The sequence below is a fragment of the Fundulus heteroclitus genome, unplaced genomic scaffold, assembly GCF_011125445.2.
Source record: "Fundulus heteroclitus isolate FHET01 unplaced genomic scaffold, MU-UCD_Fhet_4.1 scaffold_39, whole genome shotgun sequence".
Lineage (NCBI taxonomy): Eukaryota > Metazoa > Chordata > Actinopteri > Cyprinodontiformes > Fundulidae > Fundulus > Fundulus heteroclitus.
The window spans coordinates 2,761,932-2,780,571 of NW_023396803.1; the positions used below are offsets into that span (position 1 = coordinate 2,761,932).

The 18,640-nt window shown below is 41.8% G+C and overlaps 1 protein-coding gene across 1 annotated transcript in view; it reads left to right on the top strand.

Annotated features, from left to right (window-relative positions):
• Positions 1–18,640, top strand: part of LOC105922159 (zinc finger protein 609) — a 79,297-nt gene that overhangs the window by 15,124 nt on the left and 45,533 nt on the right. The window contains exons 3-5 of the mRNA XM_036130883.1: positions 7,129–7,990; positions 10,613–10,838; positions 14,795–14,882. Coding sequence (XP_035986776.1) covers positions 7,262–7,990; positions 10,613–10,838; positions 14,795–14,882 — 1,043 coding nt within the window. The 5' untranslated portion in view covers positions 7,129–7,261. The remainder of the gene's footprint in view (positions 1–7,128; positions 7,991–10,612; positions 10,839–14,794; positions 14,883–18,640) is intronic.

Below are 18,640 nucleotides of genomic sequence, written 5' to 3' on the forward strand. Positions count from 1 at the left end.
GATGTCCAGAGGTTGCAAAAACCTTGTTGTGCCTCCAGGAATCACAGCAGGAATTGAGTTGGTTCTCTTGATGACAGCTTTCACTGAGTCGGTGATGTGGGCCCTCATACTGTCCAAAACAAGAAGCGCCTTTTTACGGTGAAAAAATCCTCCTGGGCGCTTTCCGTAGCATTCCGTTAACCAGTCCTTCATCAGACTTTCAACCATACATCCTTTCTGGTTGACTTTAACCACTATGTCCTTCGGGAGTTGGTGTTTCGGCATAGTTTTGCGCTTAAAAATCACCATCGGGGGAAGCTTCTTTCCAGAGCCGGTGCAGCCCAGGACGCAGGTGAAATGAGTTCTCTCATGACCGGTGGTTTTCACCATAATGGATGACGCACCTGTCTTGTTCACGGTCCTGGTCAGCGGCAGATCAACTGTTAATGGCACTTCATCCATATTTATAATGTCGTCTGGTCCTATGGCGTTCTCCGCAATTTTTGTTTCAACAAATTGTCTGAAATTTGCTACTTTTTCCTGGTAGTCTGGGGGGAGTTGCTGACAGAGAGTTGTACGCGCCCTAATGGACAGGTTCTTTCTCCTCATGAATCTGAAACACCAAGACGGTCCTCCGTTGAAATCCTCAATATTCATTTCGCGGGCGACTGATTTGGCTTTCAGCCGGATTTGCACGGTGGATACACCTCGGCCACCTGCTCTCTGAGTGTTAACCCAGTCCTCAAGAACATTTTCAAGTTCAGGCCACCTGCTTTTATGTCCTCTGAAAGCCTTTCTGTTTTTTTACATTGGATGAGTTCTTCCCGCTGCCGTCTCCAGCGCCGAACCATGATTCGTTCACGTCAAGTTTACGTGCGGCAGCTCTATTCCCTTCCTGTACTGCCAGATCGATGGCCTTCAACTTAAAAGCGGCATCATACGAACTTCTTCGTGTGGTTTCCATGATGAGTGGGAATGGTTTTGAACAAGATTCTCCGTCGTGCCTGCTGCTTACAAGTGCTAAAAAAAAATTAGCGCTATCTTCTTCTTTGATTTCCAACTTTGACTTCCCTACCGTCTCGTTTTTTTTTAACTTTCTGCTAAAGCGCCCCCTGCCGGGTTATGAAAAATCCACAGAAAAGCCGGACCACATTATAAACCGCATGGTTCGAAGTGTGGGGAAAAAGTAGCGGCTTATAGTCGGGAAAATACGGTATATATATATATATATATATATATATATATATATATATATATATATATATATATATATATATATGTGTGTGTACATATATATATATATATATATGCTGCTCCGCCTCTCTGCCTGCTCGGACGCATTTTTCTCTGCTCCCTGCTTGCTTGCATTTTCCTGCCTTTTACTTTTTATCTCCTTTTTATCTCTTTGCCAAAACCACGGAAAGTTGGATTTAGTTATTTTTATTTATTTTTATTTATTTTCTTTTTATTTATTTTTGATTTTGATTTTGCAAAGATGCCTACCTTCACCACAGTGGACCTTGACACGCTTCTACAGAAGATCGCTGTTATAGAACAGAAGATATGCCGACTCGAACTGAATTATGATGTAAACGGCGCGTATGGAAATGAAACAACCCTGCCTGCGACTCCAAACGGGGACCACCAGCCCAGCAACTCTCTGAACAAACAGATCCCTGAAGAAAAGGAGAATCCCTGGACCGCTCTGGGTGCAAGACCAAAGGATCAACGAACCCCGCACCTAGACAAAGAAAACTGGCCCAGACTACAGAGAGATGTCCCAGGACAAGTGAAACAACAGCGGGCTGTTCCCACAACAAATGATAGGAGTAAACCTGCTGGAAATGCTGGAATTCCTTTACGAAACAGATTCGCTCCGCTCCAAAATGTGACCCAGGAGAATCATGACAACACTCAGAGGTACGTCAACGACTTTCGCTCTAATACATCAGAGAAAGGACATGCCATGGGGCCTAGGACCCTGATTTTATGCAGTGGGTCTGTATGTGGGATTAAACATTTCTGTAACAAGAAAAACACAGAGGTGTTAATTTATAACGACTCGAACTATGGCCTGGTGTCTGATTTATTAGACATCCTTCAGACAGACCTTCCAAGGATCTTGAAAGAACGCCCGACCTTGGAAACACTCATAATACAAGCTGAAGCCCTGGGTGACGTCTCCCGGATAAGAAAATCAGAAGTATTGAAAGAGGATTACATTCGTTTGTTGAACCTAGTTCATGGCAAAAATGTCAAGGTGCTTCTGAGCAGCCCTTTCCCGCCCGTGGCTTGTGGAGACGAGATTTTTTCCAGAATTCTGATGCTAAACAAATGGCTGGAAAAAACATGCAAACAAACAACTGTAACCTTCATAGACAACTTTAACATCTTTTGGGAAAGAAGACATCTGTTCAACAGAGATGGTTTCTCTCTAAATAGGTCAGGTGCAAAACGACTGATTTCAAACATCTTCTATTCTGTGAACCTTTGTTCCAAAACAAAGTACATCCAGTGCCAAAACAAATGATAAGCCCAGTGCAGCCCGAACAAACCAAGATAAAGATGGCCAGAAAGATGACACAGAATGAGGCGTTGTCAGAGCTACAGGAGGATCCATCCCAGATCTCAGCAGGACAAAGAGAGGACCAAGAACCGCCATCGTCACAAACACCGGTCCAGACTACACCCGCCTCGCCTTCCTCTCCACAAAGCCCAGAGGTTCCTTTCCTGGATTTCTCTCATAACATGAACAAAGTCCTTAAGATTGGTCTACAGTTGACATCCTCTCCACATATTAATTCTGAATACCGCAGTTCTGTGACTAAATCAGCATCTTCCTAAGGACGCAGAGGTCCAGATCCTCCTCCTCCTCTACATATCACAGAACATGCCTGTCCTGAGGACCTTCAGATAACTTCCTTGTGATATACAGCGGGCCCTGGCAGTACGTTTATCAGTCAAGACCGCTTCCAGCATAAGCCTGGGCCTCCTGATGGAGAACATGGAATATCTGTTATGGTACGTGGCAGAAATAAGAAAAGCAAGAGGAAAACAAACAGGAATAATCAGTCGTACTTAAAAGTCATAAACTGTCAGATGCAACCTGCCACAGAGACACCATCAACCACCAAATCATATAAACTGGGTTTACTAAATATTAGATCTCTGTCAGGAAAATCCCTTTTAATTAATGACTTCATTATTGACGATAATCTTGATGTTATGTTTTTAACAGAAACATGGTTACATGAATTTAATGAAGCAGCCATTCTGCTGGAGTCGACACCTCCAAACTACAATTTTCTTTGTGAGAGCAGACAGCAAAGGAAAGGTGGAGGAGTAGCAACATTGTTTAATGATTCACTAAAGTGTAAAAAGGTGTTTTTGGGAAAATTTGACTCTTTTGAACATTTGGCTCTCCAGGTAAAGAGCCTGATACGAACTATGTTTCTGAATGTTTACAGGCCTCCTAAGTCCACATCAAACTTTTTTAAGGATTTTAGTGACCTGCTGTCTGTGATATGTGTTGATTATGACTGTTTAATTATTGTGGGAGACTTCAACTTTCACGTTGACAACCCTGAAGGCAGAAGTGCAAAAGAACTGTGTGACACACTTAGAAACTTTGGTTTAAGTCAACATGTTAAACAGCCAACACACAAACAGGGACATATTTTAGACCTGATCATCACTAAAGGTCTAAACATTTCACAGGTCAATGTAACTGATGTTGCCTTATCCGATCACTTCTCCGTTACCTTTGAATGTATCATTACCAGTGACTCATTTAGCCAAAGGGACATCATAAGAAAACGCACCTTTAAGGACAATGCCACAGAAACCTTTATTCAAGCTTACTCTGATACTTCAACCTTGGGCTGCAACTCAGTAGATGAGCTAGTAGATAACTTTCAGTCTAAAGTCTCAGACATCATTGACTGCATTGCTCCTAAAAATTAGAGGATCAGTTTGTACATCCACACCAGCTCCAGAACCAAAGCCGTATTCAGCTGGAACTTATCCTGACAAAATGTCTCAATTCAGCCAAATAAACCACAAAAGCTTAGAGCAGATCATTCAGCAGTTAAGTTCCTCCTCCTCCTGCCTTGATGTTCTACCCACAGTTTTCCTTAAGAAAGTTTTACCTGTCATAGCGTCTGATTTGACCCAGATAATAAACACGTCCCTTCTGTCAGGTGTTTTCCTCCAGTCCCTAAAAACAGCAATTATCAAACCACTGCTGAAAAGAAACAATTTAGACAAACTACTACTCCAGAACTACAGACCCATCTCAAACCTCCCCTTTATCAGTAAGATTACTGAAAAAGCTGAGTTTCAACAATTAAACACCTTCTTAACAACGACCAGCCGCTTTGACGTTTTCCAGTCAGGCTTCCGTGCTCACCACAGTACAGAGACCGCCCTTATCAAGGTTTTTAATGACATCCATATAAATACAGACTGTGGAAGAACCACCGTGATGGTTCTATTGGACCTCAGTGCAGCATTTGATACTGTTGATCACTTCATTCTGTTAGAACGCCTGGAGAACTGGGTCGGCCTCTCTGGTACAGCTCTCCACTGGTTTAAATCCTACTTAAGGACAGGGACTTTTTTGTATCAGTAGGTAACTTTACATCAAAGATGACAAAAATCACATGTGGGGTTCCCCAAGGGTCCATCCTGGGTCCCCTCCTATTCAATATCTACATGCTCCCTCTAGCTCAGATAATAAAAAACAACAACATCAGCTACCATAACTATGCAGACGACACACAGCTCTACATCATCATGTCACCAGGTGACTATGAACCAGTTCAGGCTCTGAGTAAATGCCTAGAAGAAATCAATACGTGGATGTGTCAAAACTTTCTTCAGTTGAATAAAAACAAAACTGAAGTAATAACATTTGGACCAATAGAGGAGAGATCAAAAGTTAGCTCACAGCTCCAGCTGCTTCAGCTAAAAACCACCAATCAGGCCCGAAATCTGGGAGTAGTGATGGACTCAGACCTGAACCTCAAAAAGCATCTAAAGACAATTACAAGGTCGGCTTTCTATCACCTGAAGAACATTTCTAGGATTAAAGGATTAATGTCTCAGAAGGATCTGGAAAAACTAATCCATGCGTTTTTTTTTTCGAATAGATTACTGCAACGGTGTTTTCACAGGTCTGCCTAAAAAGTGGATCAGACAGCTGCAGCTGATCCAGAACGCTGCTGCCCGCGTCCTCACCAAGACTAAGAAAGTAGAGCACATCACCCCAGTTCTAAAGTCATTACACTGGCTCCCTGTATCTCAGAGAATAGACTTTAAAATACTTCTGTTAGTCTATAAATCCCTAAATGGCTTAGCACCTAAATACATCACAGACTTGTTATCAACCATCCAGACCACTAAGGTCTTCTGGCTCCAGCCTTCTCTGCATACCTAGAACCAGAACTAAACAAGGAGAAGCAGCATTTAGTTCCTATGCTCCACTTATCTGGAACAAACTTCCAGAAAACTGTAAAAGTGCGGAAAGCCTGAGTTCCTTTAAATCAAGATTAAAAACACATTTGTTTAGGACTGCCTTCAACTGTTCTAGTTAACTGAATCACCACTTCTTTGTTCTAATTTCTATCTACATTTTATTCCTACTTGCTTTTATTCTGTTTTAATTTGCTATATTTTAATCATGTAAAGCACTTTGCATTGTCCCTGTACTGAATTGTGCTATATAAATAAATTTGCCTTGCCTTGCCTTGCCATATGTGTGTGTGTGTATATATATATATATATATATATATATATATTAGGGCTGGGCAAGTTAATGCGTTAATTTCGCGTTAACTCATTAGACTATTAACGGCGATATTTTCTTTAACGCGCATTAACGCATGTTGCTCACATGCTTTTATTTTGTGAAGGTCTGTTGCTGAGGTGTAGGGGTTTCAATCAGAACAGTAGGTGGCGATAATGCGCCAATAACCTCGCTGTCAGCCAAACCTCGGATTCAAAGAGGAAGAAAGGTGCTGGCCGGAAAAAAACAAAGCCGACATGCGGAAGGCGGTGTTTCCCGCAGGAATTTGCTTAGGTGAGGCGGTGAGTTGGCGAACGGAACAAGTTTTTTGTGGAGCGGGGGGGTCTGCATCGACGCCGTCGGTGAAGTCGCTTCTCGCTTCAAAGCATCCATGTATTTTTGCCTGTTTTTCCCTGCCATTCACTATATGCACGCGAGAAAGCAACAACAAAAAACCGCGTGTTAACGTCAAATAAACGCAAGCAACGCAAGCATATCGAGTTAGCAAGCATTTCAGTTTAAAGTTCTTCCAGCATGGAATATGACAGAAACAAGTTAGTTGTAACCACTGCCAAGTTAAACTTTGGTATTGAACATAAAATGGTAATGCTGCTCCCTGCTGTTACCTCAGAAATTTCCTGTTTTTGGTAGATTTTTTCCCCATAAAGAGAATTCCCTGTCAGTGGCAATAAGCTTTAATTTATTATTATTGCTATTTTTTTGTTTTACATGTTTAAGTTGAGCTTTACACTAAATATGTGTTACTGATAAGTGCTACAAATGTTACAACACTTTTGTTCATATGGCAGCAGAACATTAAAATAAAAGTGCTCTTTACACTACTTTTGAATTCATTCTTGGAGTTTGTAAATACAATGCGATTAATCGCGATCAATCAGGCAAATTATGCGATTAATCACGATTAAATATTTTAATCGTTGCCCAGCCCTAATATATATATATATGTGTATGTATGTGTATATATATATATGTATGTGTATGTGTGTGTGTGTGTGTGTGTGTGTATATATATATATATATATATATATATATATATAACACAGTGATCCAGACGACAATTTATGTTTTTATTTTCTTATTGATTAAAGATAAGTTTGTTAAATAACCACAAACGTATTAGTTTTAGTTATAGCTAACGGTCCCCTGATTTTTCCTTGTTGACCGGACTTCTCCTTTAATAATGTGAGGGAACCATCGTTTTATCCATTGAGTTTTCTATACCTGTGTGTGTTTGGAAACTGTCCTTTTGCTCAGTGGGGTGCGGGATCGTTCTCTAGTCCACTGCAGGGTAACCTGCAGAATGTTGCATGCAAATCTCTAATTTGTGATTTGTTATTTTACAGGAGGCGATGCGGGAAACGGCGTGGAGGAGACATAGACTGCAGCCCTGAGCAGGTGCACTGCTGTAGGGAGGAGCACGGCCCTCCTGCCGCCCTCCTGCGGCCCCCTGTGGCACCCTGGGACGCTTGAACTAAGATGTCCCTCAGCAGCAGCCCTGCAGGTGGGAAAGGCGTGGACTCCAATGCGGTGGACACTTACGACAGTGGCGATGAGTGGGATATTGGTGTTGGAAATCTGATCATTGACCTGGATGCTGATTTAGAGAAGGACAAGTTAGAGATGTCAAGCACTAAGGAGGGAGGAAGCATGGTTGCTCCTCCTGGTGCTGTGGCTACTTTACCTGACAACATAAAGTTTGTCAGTCCTGTACCTGCCATGCAGAGCAAAGATGGCAAATCCAAATCAAAGCGTAGTAAAAACAACAAAGAATGTGGAAAGACCACAGTCTTAGATGGAACCAAGAAGGAGGCCCAAAGTAGGGCCCAGGGAGACTTGGCACCCCAGAACTCCAACTCTTCCCCAACTAAGGGAACTGATAAGTCTGCTAAATCCTCCCGTATCCCCCCTGCTGTAAAAAAGGACAAAGATACGATTTGCATGAAAAGTAAAGAGAAGAAAATAGAAGCTGTAGCTACAAGAATGGTTAACACTGAAAGGGAGTCTGGTGTCCCTATTCTGCCTCTTGGAGCCCCTCGGAACAGCTCATTTGAGAGTCAGCAAACCCCCGACCTAAACCCTGTGGACCAGTTTGGGAACCTGACTCTGGACTCTGCAGGGATGGGCCAGTCTGTCATGATGACAGAGCAGGAGGAGGTAGAAGACGGTGACTGCCGAGATCTGAAGAAACCTGTCAGTTGTGAGAAGGTAAGCGAATACAATGCTGCTGTAGTATCCTGAAACAGAGTTGTGTTGAAGGGTGTATTGTTGGCTCTCTCTGGAGAAGTTGTTTCCAGTCTTGTTCAGGTGGAAGGAGGCAGCCATGTTGAATATGGCAATTTAAGGAGTAGCGATGTGTACGTTAGTTCTTTAGGGTGTGCTGCATCACTAGAATCATGACATTAAAATGATTTCTGCAGAATAAATTGTTTAGGGGTTGTTAACTGCTTCCCACTGTCGCTTCATGCTTGCTCAGTATGAGGGATTGCAGCAAAGCCATGTACAATGCAGATGACTCTTCCTGTGGCTCTACGGTTCCCCAGGAGTGAATGCTGCTTGTCGGGACTTTGATGCAATCAACTGGTTTCCTTATATAGGACATTTTTGACCAATCTGTATAATCTGACCCAATCTGTATAATATGATTGAACTTGACTTTGTAAAGTGCCTTGAGATGACATGTTTCATGATTTGGCGCTATATAAATAAAATTGAATTGAATTGAATTGAATTAACAATTCTCAGCATTTTCAGAAGTGTACAAAACATACTCAGAGTCCACATCCAAACAAAACCTTTTGATATTTTACTATAGATTAAGATAAGATAAGATAGGCTTTATTGATATCACAATGGAGAAATTCACTTGCCACATCGGTTCATACAAGAAGGTGCAGAGTAGGAAAGGTGCATTCAGTTATATACAGTGAATCTTCATATATACAATGGATCAAAAAGGATACAAAAAAAATACAAAAGAAATAGGGATGGGCATATGCTGTCTTATTTACATACATAGTGATCTATATGTATATAAACATATATACATACTTTATATATATATATATATATATATATATATATATATATATATATATATATATATATATATATATTATATATATATATATAATATATATATATATATATATATATATATATTAGGGCTGGGCAACGATTAAAATTTTTAATCGCGATTAATCGCATAATTTGCCCGATTAATCATGATTAATCGCATTGTATGCGCAAACTCCAAGAATGAATTCAAAAGTAGTGTAAAGAGTACTTTTATTTTAATGTTCTGCTGCCATATGAACAAAAGTGTTGTAACATTTGTAGCACTTATCTTATTTTATACTGGATATTTTCATCCCTTCTATTGAATTTAGTGCACTAGTTGATCTTTTCTTCATAAGAGAACAGCGAGCACTGCAGCCAAAATATGGCCTTTTTTGACCTGCTGTATATTAGCCAGTCCCTAAGCTTGATGTATCATGAAACTGTTGAGCTTTTGGGTTTTGTGGTTTTTATTTTATTATTACAATTAAATAAAAATAATAATAATAATAATATGTTCAGTGTTTTTTCGCTAATCCACCTCTTATATATTTCAATCGTTATGTAATTTTGTCTGTGTTGTGTGCACCTGCCTGTTGCTTTAATCCTATAAATTTCCCTGTCGTGGGATAAAAAAAGGATTAGCTAATGTTATCTTATCTTAAATAACACTTTTTAATATATGTACTGGGTTCTTTCAAGGTCTTAATTACATTTTCTGTGTGGGCTCCAGTAACATATGATAGATAATATCTACTTTGAAAGTTAACATGAACTGCTGCTGAAGATGAACACTGATCTACCTGGATGTTCCCTGGAGGACTGAAACGCCTCAGTCAGAGACGTCTGTGGGTCTGTCGGGGCAATGAGAGAAGTTTCGTCTCCTCTCTCCGTTTCTGGGGCTCGACGTTTTCATATTTTTTCACGTGCTTAGATAAATTTGTTGTGTTTCAACTGAAATGAACCGGTTTTTTACAAAACATACAGCTTGATTTCATTTACGGTATTAAAATAAAGCCAAACGGTGCTACTTCCCCTGTTCATGTTTTTTCGCTGCTGCGGTCTCTCTCAGCTGTTTGTGTGTTAAGTTTGTGTGAGAGCTGAGTGGGCGGGCCAGGCTGAGCCTGCGTGCTGATTGGCTGGCGCCGCTGAGCCATGTACGAGGGGGGGGGGGGGAGCAGGAGAGTGCTGCCGTGACAGCGTGCTGCAGCCAGCACGCGTGCTGACTGACACTGACTGAAAGCATGTGAGCAACATGCGTTAATGCGCGATAAAATAAATATCGCCGTTAATAGTCTAATGAATTAACGCGAAATTAACGCGTTAACTTGCCCAGCCCTAATATATATATATATATATATATATATATATATATATATATATATATATATATATATATATATATATATATATATATATATGCCTACATACGTGCGTACCTATTCCAGGCATTGATTGAACTGAAAACTTTATATCAGTATTATAAGCCTGACGGGCCGCCATTCTTTACTTAGGGCCCCCCAGATGTGTGCTGCTGATCCAGGGTCAGTTTGATAGACATGAGAGCACACAGAGCAGTCATGAAAGCCACATTTTAGGATCAGATCAACAGCTAACCACAAAATATGAATCCATAGTCATCAGTAACGCTGGGCCCGGGGGGGCATACCGTGCACCTAGGCACCGCCCCACACACACCCGCTGCTGCCGTTGGCACGGGTTCTTCTTGGCCTGAAAACCCTAACTGCTAGAACTTCTTGTCTTGTTCTACAGATGGAATCGTATTCCACCTCTGCTCCTCCTCCTCTACACCTGCTTGGTCCTCCTGCTAACAGCGGTGACATCTCTTCTCCTTGTGAGCAAATCATGGTGCGCACGCGTTCAGTTGCGGTGAACACAGCGGAGGCAGCGCTGGCCACCGAGCCAGAATGTCTTGGGCCATGTGAGCCTGGCACCAGTGTCAATCTGGAAGGAATTGTCTGGCAGGAGACTGAAGATGGTAAGTAGCCCAGCATTAAAGGTGCCATGACAGCACTGTGTAAACCATTTCATGGAGCATATGTTGCTGCATATGGAAATTCTCCAGAGAGTTATACCCATAAAGTTTAATGGCTTTAACGACCGCCCATTACTAAGGGGTGGACCTGTTTGGGTTGTATTTGCATGTTATCTAAGCCGTTACAAGGCCTTTGTTTGGCAGTGGTATAAAGCTTGATGCTCCACATTACTCCAGACTTGTTGATTTGAGAAAGCTTCCTGGAGAGGAAGCGAAGCGTCTTCTACTACGAAAAACAAGTTCAGTTACTTTGTTTTTTACCTTTTTTGGAATATCCATGATTTGGCAATTTTGATCCAACTTCACAACATGCCAGCCCAACTGTGAAGTACAGTTTCTCAATGCTCAGTTTTCAGTACATTCAGACTTTTCCGCCCTTTCTCTGCAACACTTGGGCCCTTGGATATATCAGACATGAAGGGGATCTCATCCATGTTGATAATACAGTTAGGCCCAGAAATATTTGGACAGTGGCACAAGTTTAGTTATTTTAGCTGTTTATGAAAGCATATTCAGGATACAATTATATAATCAACATGGACTTAAAGTGCAGACTCTCAGCTGTAATTTGAGAGGATTCACATCCAAATTGGAGCATGTGTTTAGGAATTATAGTTCTTTAGTACGTAACTGCCTCCTTTTTCAAGAGACCAAAAGTAATTGGACAATTGACTCAGAAGACTACAAAATAAATAACCAGGCTGCATGGGCTCTTGCCTCATTAACACTGACTAGCCCTGCCTGCAGTTGATTCCAGGTGTGGCATTTGCATTTGGAAGCTGTTGCTGTGAACACACATGCGGTCAAAGGAACTCGCCATGGAGATGAAACAGACCACCCTGAGGCTGAAAAAAAGTAGGAGTGTCCATATCAACAGTTTGGTATGTTCTGAGAAAAAAAGAGTGCACTGGTCAGCTTGTAGAGTCAAAGAGGCCTGGACGTCTACAGAGGACAACAGTGGTGGATGATTGCAGAATCTTTTCCATGGTGAAGAAAAACCGTCACAACATCCACTCAAGTGAAGAACACTCTCCACGAAGTAGGTGTATCAGTATCTAAGTCTACCATAAAAAGAAGACTTCATGAGAATATATGACGGATTCACCTCAAGGTGCAAACCATAAATCAGCCTCAAAAATAGAAAGGCCAGAATTGACTTTGGCATAAAGTTCTGGAAGAGCATTCATTGGACAGATGAGACTAAGATCAATCTGTACCAGAATGATGGGAAGAAGAAAGTTTGAAGAATTGGAACAGCTCATAATCCAAAACACGCCACATCTTCTGTAAAACATGGTGGAGGCAGTGTGATGGGATGGGGGCATGCAGGGCTTCCAGTGGCACTGGGTCACTTGTGTTTATTGATGATGTGTCAACACAGATGCAGCTGGATGAATTCTGAAGTGTATAGAGAAATATTTTCTGCTCAGATTCAGTCAAATGCAGCAGAGTTGATTGGACGGCGCTACACAGTACATATGGACAATGATCCAAAACATACAGCAAAAGCAACCCAGGAGTCTTTTAAAGCAAAGAAGTGGAATATTCTGCAATGGCCAAGTCAATCACCAGATCTCAACCCAATCAAGCAATTATTTCATTTGCTTAAGACAAGACTTAAGGCAGAAAGAGCCACAAACAAGCACCAACTGAAGACAGCTGCAGTAAAGGCCTGGCAAAGCATCACTAAGGAGGAAACCCAGCGTTTGCTCATGTTCATGGCTTCTAGACTTCAGGCAGTCAAAGGATTCTCAACAAAATATTCAAAAGTAACATTTTACTTAGGGTTATGTTTATTTGTCCAATTACTTTTGGGTCCCTGAAATGAGAAGCGTTTGTATAAAAACACAATTCCTACATTTTTAATCGTATATTTTTGTTCAACTCCTTGTATTAAACCTTAAAGTCTGCACTTCAATTACATTGTAGTTGTTTCATTTCAAATCAAATGTGGTGGCATGCAGAGCCAAAATCATGAAGATTGTGTCACTGTGCAAATATTTCTGGGCCTAACTGTATGATCTGGTCGAAACACTGTGTTCAGTTAGCTGCTTTTCAACAAACTCACGGAGGTAGTCCACCTTGGCTTGGATGTCTGCTGGCAGTTTATTTGTAACACTAAGAAGTCATTTGTCTCCATTTCCTTGGCAACTACCAGGGCGTTGAGATGTTGCTGCACTGAGGGGACTCCCGGCAGCACGTTGTTCCAGCACCCATCTGTGGACTCGTTCCGTCTCCTCGGTCCATCTTGCTTTCAGCATGGGATTTGCTTTCTTTGTTTTGTGGTGGGCACAGTCGCAATAATAAGAACAATAGATATTTGCAGGGATAATTTTTTTGTTCATTGCATTTTCATTCAAGCTATGTTTAGAAATTGTTTTCAGACTGGTTATTGTCTTTTTTGTTGGGTGTTCAATAATTGTAAGTACGATATCATTTACAATAAGCTATTCATCCGCCATTTACGTCACCTCCAGGTTCTCAATACACATTCACACAGACTTATCTACATCCGTAAGAGTCATGGCTCCACAAAAAAAACTTTTTAGAAAGCGGTGCTGGTTTCCTCTTACCTCGTTTTCTATTTGTTATGATGCGGTCAGGTCCCTATGTCTACTCCCATTGCCCAAAAGCAAAGAGGGCGGTTTCCGCATATTTTTCTCTAAACAGTGCACCGCTGCGTGACTCGAACCCCTTTAATTAATAGTATAACCGAGCTTTCTGGGTTTTTCATTGGCACCGCATGAAGTGGAAGGACACTGGACACGAAGCTCGGCTTCTGGATTGCTGAATGGTGTTTTTTCCCCCAACACTTCTGTATAAAAACACAGAGCAGCTTAGTGCCCTTTGGCAATCCTCGGGGGACATTTAACCAGCATGTTGCGTAAAAAGGAAAACATGTTTCTTCTACACAGTAATGATAAAGCTGATCTCTATTTAGGCTTTTTTAATCAAAAATAGTGCACATTAAATATATGATATCACTGATGTTACAACAATAAGTAACCCTAAATGTCATTATTCATTTCATGTTTGTTAAAGAATGATGACAGAGGGGAAAAGGGACCTCCAGAAACACTCAGACTTCCATCAGGGTTGCCAGGTTCGCTAATTATCAGCGACTATGAGCTTAATCATCTAAACTGTTTACAAGATAGAAGTAATAGAGCTGGTTCCTTGTTTCTCCCGCAATAACTGGCAACACTGGCGTGGCTTCCGGACTTGCAACTTTTTTTCTAAATGCTGCTGCGTTCTGGGCACAGAGTGATAGACTATTATTTTCATAAGCTTTCACTACCGTGTAAAAGTTAGTTTAAAAGTCAATTATCCTTAATTAAAATAGCTATCCCCTCGAACATGCAGCACTGCGCACATTCGTCATGTACCATGTGGCACGTGCAGCACCTTTTGCTTCTTCAGCCGTGTTCAAAGTATACAGTGTGAGCAGCGGAGCTACAATAAACGACTAACACCGAAGCTCACCGCTAAGCTAACTGGATACATAAACACTGTTGCACAGCTAGCAAGCGGAAACTAACAAGCAACGTGCGTGCACATTGGTATTACGTGATAGCGTCACAATGATTGGCATGTGGGACAACCAATAGATAAGGCTATACTCCCGGAAGTAGAAGGACAGAGAGGGGCGAGGGCAGGACCGAATCTTTTTGCCAATTCCTCACTAGTGCTAGTTGATTACCATTTTCGGCTACTTCTTTTGAGTGTAAGTCACAGAACAAGCCAAACTGTGAAAAAACTGCAACTTATGGTCCAGAAAATGCTGTGTTACACTGGTATTGTTGACTAAAAACAAAAATGGTATCCGTCTTAAAACAAGCTTTACACTGTATTTCTGAAAGTGTTATAGTATAGGTACTGTTTGCTCTCCCTATCTGCAGGTATGCTGGTTGTTAATGTCACCTGGAGGAACAAGACATACGTTGGGACTCTTTTGGACTGCACAAGACACGACTGGGCCCCGCCAAGGTATATATACACACATTGCACTTACAATTCACTGATAAGCCATTTCTTGAATTAGAGACGTCATCTACGGCTGCGATCAATAAAAAAACTAGCTTTTTTTCTCTAATGTACGGCTGGCACAATTGTGGGTATAGGCTATGCAGATTGTTTTATAGATTAAACAAATCTGCATTTCTTTGTCACGGTCTTAAGGTGTTTAACCCACATGCAGAACTCACACCGGAAGACAAGAGCAGTTTCAGATATTTATTGAACTAGCTGAAACGAGCAAACACAAGAAGTTGGAGCTCGGCTGAGCAGACGGGGATGTCGGCGCGAGTAGGGGCCCGATCGTTCTGTGGGTGAGAAACGAGAGGATTCGATAAGTCTCTAGGAGCTGAAGTATGAGGGGAGAAGAGTTACGTAAACGCAACCTACCGCCGGGTGATGGAACCAGGTCGGGGGGAGTGGAGTGGAGTGACGGACTCAGTTGGAGCCTTCTCGAGCTGAGCCGGTGACTGTGGGACTGATGGGCTGGTTGATGGAAATCCCAGGAGAGGGGCCCAAGCAGCAGTGGCGTAGGTGGGATCCGGAGTCAGCTGATGGAACCAGAGAGCACGGGGATGTGTTAGGAGCAGGAGTGGGAACAGCCTTAACCTGTTGTCCTTCACTTGGGACGACAGGGAACGTTGGAGACGTTCTACAAACGGAAAATGACCTGAGGAACACAAGAGACAACGTTGAAACGCTGGAAAGGGTTGACTGTCATAGACAGAGGCCTCTGAGCATACCAAACCAGGTTAACACTCTGGCATCCATCAGCTGTCAGAGTGCTGTTTATATAGCAGGGCCGCACGCTGCTGAACGAGCCGCAGGTGTGTACCACGCCCATCTGTCACTCCAGCCACCTGTGGAGAAGGGAGAGGGAGGAAAAAAGGCAAAGCCGGCAGAAAACTGCACGGCGCTGTCCTGACATTCTTGATAGGTTTTTCATGTTTTACATTGGCCATTTTCCATTGCAAGCCCTAGGATTTAAAGCCTTAAAGCTTCAAAGTTTGATGCATTTCCTTTCGCTAGGGGCAATTTATGTAAATCAGCCTAGTGATGTATAGTGAAGTTGTGAGGAAAAATTGCAGCACACCTCTAAACTTTTGGTTTGGCAGTGAAATTATTTTTATAGGTTGGATATTGTATATTAAGGCTGCCCTGATTCAGTTCTTCAGTGCTAAGTGCTAATTGACAACAAAAAATAATAAAACAAATAAATAAAAATAACAGATAATAAGGCATATTCTAATAAAAAATAAGTGTTAATATTGATAATGAAACTAAGTTAGAAACTAAAGAAAAAACATCAGTTGATTAACAGAACAATTTAATATTTTAGTCAAACATTTTTGCATGTCCCTCAGTTATTTTACAGGACAACCTAACAAACTCACCCTCTACTCACTGCTGCACCCCTCTCTCTTTTCACATAATAGCAGGCCCTCACATGATTGGCCGTTTAGCTGCCATGGTGACCAATTGAAACAAGTTCAGTCGAGAGCAGAAAGGTCAGCTGTGAATAGAAGCGCTAACCTTCGGCAGCTAGAAACTCAATCGATACAAGGCAGCTGGCTGTACAGTTTTCTTTTCTGTTAAGTTTAAAGTGTCCCTACATCTTTAAAACTTTAGTTCTCTTCCTCTGCGCTGCTTTTTGCCTGTTGCTTTCTGTCTCCATAGCAGATAACCACACTTAGCATCCATGTATTAGCAGGCTAGGCTACCCTTGGTGTTAGCCGCCAGGCCAGAACACAGTGTGCTAAATAAATAATTTAAAGAAAGCTCAAGGCAACTAATTACCTCGTTTCCACCACACTTTTTTAACCGTGCTGAGACCAGTCCCAGCTCGCTAACCGAGATAACTATTGAGTGTAAATGGAACGCAAACTGAACCGCGCTAAATGCAGACCAGTTCCAGGGGTGGGCTCGGCCTGTTTTTCCCTGGCCCGGTTTTCTGATAACAAAGAGCGCATGAGCAGACCGCGTCATCCCCTTACAGTCAGCTGACATTTCAGACATTCATAATGATACTAGCTTCCTTACCATGACACACGGTTTCCGGTGATGATTCTGCTTAGCAGTGTGATGAACCTCAGCGTCTGTCGTTGTTTCCTGCGTCTGTAAATCCTTCTTAGACGTTCGTTTGTCTTATCCACGTCACAAAAGCCGACACTGTCTAACAATAACATCCTGAATGTTACGGGCGCCGCCGTTTTGATTTGTTTGGTTCCGCCTTCAATCCCAGAGAACAGTAGTACCGCAGATCGTCACTAGGAGGCGAGGAGCCAAGGAACCGAGATAGTGTGAAGTGTAAACGGTCTTCAGAACCAAGCTCGGCTTGGTTAACTGATCCAAGCTCGGACCGAGCTCAGCATGGATCGGTTTAACAAGGGGAGTGGAAATGGGGCTAATGTTGCCTCGATGAATTTAATCAATTGAGTTCCATGAATTGTGACAGCCCTGTTTGTGTGTGCACTTAGCTGCGGGTTTTCTTTATGCAGCCCACAGATGTCTGTGGGGGAAAGACGACACAAAAGCTAAGGGCCAAGCTTTGAGCATTAGCAAAAATAAATGTCATTCAAAGCAAAGCTGCACATTTATGATGCAGAGGAACAGCCTTTTCTGAATGTTTGGTCCGCACATAACAGGAACCTTATTAAATTGTTAGTAACTCAATTACAAGTAAATGCACATTCACACCAAACGCGAATAAGTCGAATGGAGCGAGTAACTTACATGTTATCCCTGTGTAAAGGCATGATCAGGAACAAATCAATGCTTGACAATGCAAATGACACAAATTGGGTGAATACATCAAAAACAAAATCTCGCTTGAATTCTATAACCTATATACTTTTCTGTCAATTTACATCACATTACGGGTGCTCCTCGTCCATTTATTTTAGTGTGAAAATGTTTTTTATGTTACATATTCAATTCCGTTTTATTTATATAGCGCCAATTCACAACACGTCATCTGAAGGCACTTTACAAAGTCAAATTCAATCAAATCTTACAGATTGGTCAAAAAGTTTCCTCTCTAAGGAAACCCGGCAGGTTGCATCAAGTCTCTCCAAGCAGCATTCACTCCTCCTGAAAGAGCGTAGAGCCACAGTGGACAGTCGTCTGCATTGTTGATGGCTTTGCAGCAATCCCTCATACTGAGCATGCATGAACAACATATATATTGGAATGAATGTTTATCTAAATATTGCAAAGTAAAGTTGCAAAATATGAACCAGGTAAAAAAATAAAATAAAGCAGTGTCTCTGCTGCTGCTTCTTGTTGCGCAGCTTAACCCACCGGGGGAGCTCTCGGCTCAGCTTGAACATAACAGCAGCCACTCCCAAAATGTTTCCCTTTATCTGGCTGACTCTTCTTCTGGCTTGGCCTCCCTACGATTGCCAATTGCTATCGGTCAGCCGATAGTTGACTGAGCTATTTCTACAGAAAAGTAAGACTCTTCCCTACTTTACAGAAGTCGATTTTTGTGACCGTATATCTCAACAACTGTTATATCAGAACAGCTTTGTCTGTGTAATCTTTCCATTTAGTTTATCTTAAACCATTCCTGTTACAGGCACTTTAAATGTTGGAAACAGAGTCTAGGAGAAAAGTGCTACTTCAGAGGAAGAGCAGCACGGAGCATAAATGCTACAAACGTTTCCGCAAGTCTCTTTTCCGCATGTAATGTATGTGCGTAAAGCAACCTTTTGGAAGAGTAACGGAACACA